General features: G+C 35.3%; 1 protein-coding gene across 2 annotated transcripts in view; it reads right to left on the bottom strand.

Moving 5' to 3' along the window:
• Positions 1–1298: 1298 nt before the first annotated feature.
• The window catches only part of MIOS (meiosis regulator for oocyte development), a 46930-nt gene continuing 42228 nt past the window's right edge, over positions 1299–6000 (bottom strand). For both annotated transcript variants that reach the window (XM_053714088.1, XM_053714089.1), the window contains exons 10-11: positions 2553–2682; positions 1299–2221 (exon numbers count right to left, since the gene is read on the bottom strand). In XM_053714088.1, the coding sequence (XP_053570063.1) occupies positions 2125–2221; positions 2553–2682 (227 nt within the window). In that variant the 3' untranslated portion in view covers positions 1299–2124. The remainder of the gene's footprint in view (positions 2222–2552; positions 2683–6000) is intronic.

Below are 6000 nucleotides of genomic sequence, written 5' to 3'. Positions count from 1 at the left end.
GGCGATGAGAATTGGCCTGTGCAATATTTGGCCAAGTAACGAATGTTTGCGCATATTTGAACAGGTAAAAATTAGCTATGTGCCTACCTCACATTAAGCTATATAAGGAAAACACATATGTACATATATACAGCCATGATGTCCATGGCATTAATATAAACAATTTTATCTACATTCATTTCCTTTATGAACAATGTTGTGTAAAGAGGTGAAGACATTTAGGCAAACAAAACATATGTTTAAAGAACAAGCAGAGAAACCTATTACTTTCTGCCTAATTGCTTTTCAGTTAGTAATTGCAACTTAGAATACAGTTCTATCATGGACTCCTCGTTATGCACAGTACATTATCAAATCTTGTGGAGACTCCTGAAAATTTAAGCGGCCCCTAGTTTAAGAAGCACTGGCATAAACAAATATTACACACAAGTAAAATAGTTGAGTGTGGTAAGTGGGCTTGCACCTTAGTGATATAATACACCTATAGTCAGCATACATTTGTGCAAAGAGAAGGTGAAGATCTAACATGCTAACCGAACATGTGCGACCCGGTGTGTGAAAAAATAAGCGCACCAAAAAAACAAATGCTGTGCGTAGCAAGGGGACTAGTGAAGGATCTGTCCGAGGGCCATATATAGAAATAACTTTTAAAAATGTAAAAGTGCCTATAATGTAGCTAAATTTGTGTCTATATAATATAATATACCTACCCATAGACACTCGTCCACTTTCAAACAAGTAGCAGACAGGTACATTATAGGCACTTTTACATTTTTAAAAGTTAGCAGAGGTTATGGAATAGGAAGATAATGTAGATATATAAAGGGAGGCAGAAGACATGTCCCTGCGACCGATTACAGAGGACCTATGAAGGATTTCCCATGAGGTGAACCCATCGGCTCATAAACCATACCCCAAATACATCCCACTGACAAGCACTATACTCTGAGGGGAACCGGGCCTCAACATAGACTGAAAACCCGTTTCTCTGTAGAACACATGAGCATCTTCATTCTTCAACCACCTCTAGCGGAAGCAAAGTAAAGACTGAGGTATGTGTGAGGTGGGAGGGGTTTTATAGAGCTTTTGGGAATCTCTGCTTCCTTCTAGTGGTAGAGAAGAGTCACTCACCACCTGTATGAAAGAGACTACAACTGCTAGATCGCTTCTGCTGTCATTCTTAAGCACATGCCAATTTGGATGCTAAAGGTCATGATAATTATGAAGCAGGGTTTTTCTTTAGTCACTGGTCAAGCTTCTGCAATGTGAAATGAGATAGTCACTCGACCACATCAACATTTATCTAAATATTATGTATGTAATATTTAATATACAATTACATATAAATAGCTTTAAATCATTTACAGTAACAATTCATGGTTTTGTTAATTCCCTTTCTTTAGTCTTGCCTGTAATAATTACCATTTCAAATGCATCCCCATTATATTTTACATATTGTTTATTTTTGTGCTCCTCTTTTAAGAAACACAATACTTAAATAAACAAGTTATCATATTCAATTGAACATTGTCAAGTTTTGAAAAAAGTGTCCCATCAAGTGGACACATTGGTAATAGACCACGGGCATACGATATTCTCTCACCACCATTATCAGACACTTGGTGATGCAAGCTCCCTTTCTTGAAAAAGTTAATGCAACTAAAGATTACATTATGAGAATAACTATAGTTATAAAACAACATGTAATGTGATAGATTACATTTTCAATGTGAACAAGTTATACCTTCAACCACAAAGCAAACCAATATGGTGTCACAACTGTACTGTAACGTACAACAAGGGTCTTGTGAAACCTGGAGCTCACTGATGAGCTGAACTTCATGTTGCATCCACATTCTTTTACTTTTTAAATAATAATGTTAACGCACTACCCATAAGCTTCAAAATATATTAAAGAAAAAAATGGTTGCTCTTGCCAAAAAGATTTTTAAAAATCTGTACAATACCTCAGTAAAGTAATATTGATCTACTGATAAGATATTTACAGAGCCTCTAATAACTGATCAAGAGAATAATGGGCATGTTTAATATTTGTAAAACTGGTGGCCATCTTGATCTCATTTTAAGTGAAGCTTAGCAGCAGAAGGCTAAATAGAGGTTCATCTAAGGCTGGATAGTTTCTGCAGGGACGAGGTTTCCTGTTGTATCCAACTGCATACATTTACAAGAACATGCCGACACAGGGCATTCCGTGTGGTCTCTGCAAAAGAAAGGATGACTATAAGCACACGTGTCACAAGCATCTTACAAACCAACCTAAACACTTCTGAAATATGACTTCTGCCAGTGTTATGGGATATGTACCCTTCCAGTACAAAGTTCCAGGACACCTCTTATTCTTATTTATATGGTAGCTTTATTTTAAAAGAAAAAGGTCACATACACCTAAACTCTCATGTTCTACTCACTTAGTTAAACATTGTTGAGGTTTGTTGATTTAAATATAACCCTATGTTTGGTCTACCTATCTATCTGGAGAAAACCTTTAAAAAACTTGCTAGGCAGAACACAAACATGTTGATTCCTCTCACCTGAACCAGCTCAGCATATGTCCAGCATGCCCACCATGTCGGCAGTTATGGCACCATGTAAACCAGTTGTTAAACTGTGCCACCTTCTTCTCTTTGCTAAGATCAACCTTCTCATCAGACTTTGATACTCCTTAAAGTCAAAAATGTTTGCAGCGAGTAAATATACAGCTTTAATTGCAGTTGATTATTTGACTGAATTGCTGTAACTATAACTATTTCCTCTTGCATTAAAGGGACAGTAAAGTAAAAATGAAACTTTCAATATTTAGACAATTTTAAACAACTTTCCAATACCCTGTTATTATCTAATTTGTTTTGTTCTCTTGGGATCCTTTTTTGAAAAGCATACCTAGGTAGGCTCAGGAACAGCAATGCACTACTGGGAGTTAAAGGGACAGTAAAGTCAAAATTAGACATTCATGATTTAGACAGAGCATACAATTTTAAACAACTTTCCAATTTACTTCTATTATTTAATTTGCTTCCTGAAAGGGTTATCTAAGTAAGCTCAGGAGCAGCAAAGAACCTAGGTTCTAGCTGCTGATTGGTGGCTGCATATATATATACACACCGATTGTCATTGGCTAACCAATGAGTTCAGTTAGAAACCAGTAGTGCATTGCTGCTTCTTCAACAAATGATACCAAGAGAATGAAACAAATTTGATAATAGAAGTAAACAGGAAAGGTGTTTAAAATTGTATATTCTACCCAGTGGCGTATTTAGGTTTTGTGCTGCCCATGGCACTCAAAATTCTGCTGCCCCCCCCCCCCCCCAGATTTTAGGCTGTTTTTCGGCCACAATATTTTTTGGTCTTCCACTCGGCTATTAACTAGTAATAAATCAGATGCTGTACTGTGACACTGGCAGCTGCAATTTATACTCTCTGCTCAGTCAACTTAACCCTAAAAACTCTGTACGTTGTTTCTTTCATGTAATTAGCAAGAGTCTATGAGCTAGTGACGTATGGGATATACATTCCTACCAGGAGGGGCAAAGTTTCCCAAACCTCAAAATGCCTATAAATACACCCCTCACCACACCCACAAATCAGTTTTACAAACTTTGCCTCCCATGGAGGTGGTGAAGTAAGTTTGTGCTAGATTCTACGTTGATATGCGCTTCACAGCAGGCTGGAGCCCGGTTTTCCTCTCAGTGTGCAGTGAATGTCAGACGGATGTGAAGAGAGTATTGCCTATTTGAATTCAATGATCTCCTTCTACGGGGTCTATTTCATAGGTTCTCTGTTATCGGTCGTAGAGATTCATCTCTTACCTCCCTTTTCAGATCGACGATATACTCTTATATATACCATTACCTCTACTGATTCTCGTTTCAGTACTGGTTTGGCTTTCTACTACATGTAGATGAGTGTCCTGGGGTAAGTAAGTCTTATTTTCTGTGACACTCTAAGCTATGGTTGGGCACTTTTATATAAAGTTCTAAATATATGTGTTTAAACATTTATTTGCCTTGATTCAGGATGTTCAACGTTCCTTATTTCAGACAGTCAGTTTCATATTTCGGATAATGCATATGAATTAATCAATTTTTTCTTACCTTAAAATTTGACTTTTTCCCTGTGGGCTGTTAGGCTCGCGGGGGCTGAAAATGCTTCATTTTATTGCGTCATTCTTGGCGCAGACTTTCTTGGCGCAAAAATTTTCTTGTCATTTCCGGCGTCATACGTGTCGTCGGAAATTGCGTAATTTTTTGACGTTTTTGCGCCAAAAAATGTCGGCGTTACCGGATGTGGCGCCATTTTTGGCGCCAAAAGCATTTAGGCGCCAAATAATGTGGGTGGCTTTTTTGGCGCTAAAAAATTTGAGCGTCATTGTTGTCTCCACAATATTTAAGTCTCATTATTTATTGCTTCTGGTTGCTAGAAGCTTGTTCATTGGCATTTTTTCCCATTCCTGAAACTGTCATTTAAGGAATTTGATCAATTTTGCTTTATATGTTGTTTTTTCTATTACATATTGCAAGATGTCTCAGATTGACCCTGAATCAGAAGCCACTTCTGGAAAAACGCTTAACTGAGTTTCAGTTCTACCAAAGCTAAGTTCATTTATTTTAAATGTTATAAATGTTTATTTTTAGCTATGGTTTGTAATAAGTTATTATGATATACTTTTACATGCAGAATCCATTAGTATTTATGCTTTATATATTTCCATTCTTACATCTTATGTACAAGAAATATTTAGAAGATTTATAAGAAATTTTTTTCTGATTCTATTTTAAAGGCTTTGTCTGACTTCGTGCCTTCTAATAATTTTTTTTAGGTCTTTTTCACTTCTTTTTTAATTATTGAAGTTTCAAATGACCAACAACATACCGATTTATCCTTCTCTGATGATGTTTTTTCTCTTTCAGAAATTTTCTTCATCAGATATTGACACTAACAAATCTACTTTTTTTTATTATTTTTCTATTATTAAAGTACATTTGTTCTTTGTTGAAAAGGTGTTGATTATTTTGGATATTAAAGTAACTAGTTCTATAAGACTAGCTGACACTATTTCTGCCTATTTATTCTTCTGTGTTTCAGAGGTTTTCTTTCCAAATCCCCATACTAGGGAATGGAATAGGCTGAGAATTTTCTTTTATTCCTTCTTCAAAGGTTTTAAACTATATTCTTTGCCAGCAGTTAAATTCATTTTAGAGGGTTCTCCAATTTATTGGGGCTATCTCTACTTCTACTAATTATGCTACTGTTTCTATAGCAAAATAGTGTTTATTTTCCTTTAGATAGTTGTATCTTATTTATGGAAAATTATTTAGTTTCAGGTACTTTTCTTGGTCCTGTGATTTATTTGGATATTGCAATTGCTTCAAGTATCAAATTATGATTTATTTTAGCATTGTTAAAGGGACAACATTTACTAGACTAGGTGCTGTTGCATTTGTCTTGTTGTTTTGCATTTATTGATTATGCAAGTCCACTGTATTGACTGGTCCTTTTAACTGGATTATCATGCTAATAATTTCATTTGTGTCTTCATTTTATTGAATATTTTCGCAAATGAGGGTTAATCAATGTCTTTAGCTATTTTAGCTAGAAGAATTTAGTGATTTTTTTTTTTTTAAAAAAATCCATATTTCTTTTTTTCTAAGATAATCAATTATTTGTTTTATAATTGGATTCAATTCTTAACTGTTACTCTGGGACTGAGTTCTAAGACTAAAACTTTAAGCTTATATTAGTTTGGTTGTTCTTATTAAGGAACAAATTCCTGAGTTCTTTCCCAAGTAACATGTTTATCATTGGAGTTCGAAATCAGCTCCCTAATATTGCGATGTACGTGCCGTATTCCAGCTTGGCTGGTAAGAGGCAGGTTAAGACTTCTTTGAAATTTATTTTGTCCAAATTTCTTTGATTTTATTCCAGTAAGGCTAACACTTTCTTTAAGTGTGTTTCTGTCCTATATATTTTGGGTACTGTTGA

The sequence above is a fragment of the Bombina bombina genome, chromosome 5, assembly GCF_027579735.1.
Source record: "Bombina bombina isolate aBomBom1 chromosome 5, aBomBom1.pri, whole genome shotgun sequence".
Classification (NCBI taxonomy): Eukaryota; Metazoa; Chordata; class Amphibia; order Anura; family Bombinatoridae; genus Bombina; species Bombina bombina.
Note: the sequence above shows the minus strand (reverse complement) of the source record. Positions and strands in the feature narration are given on the sequence as shown.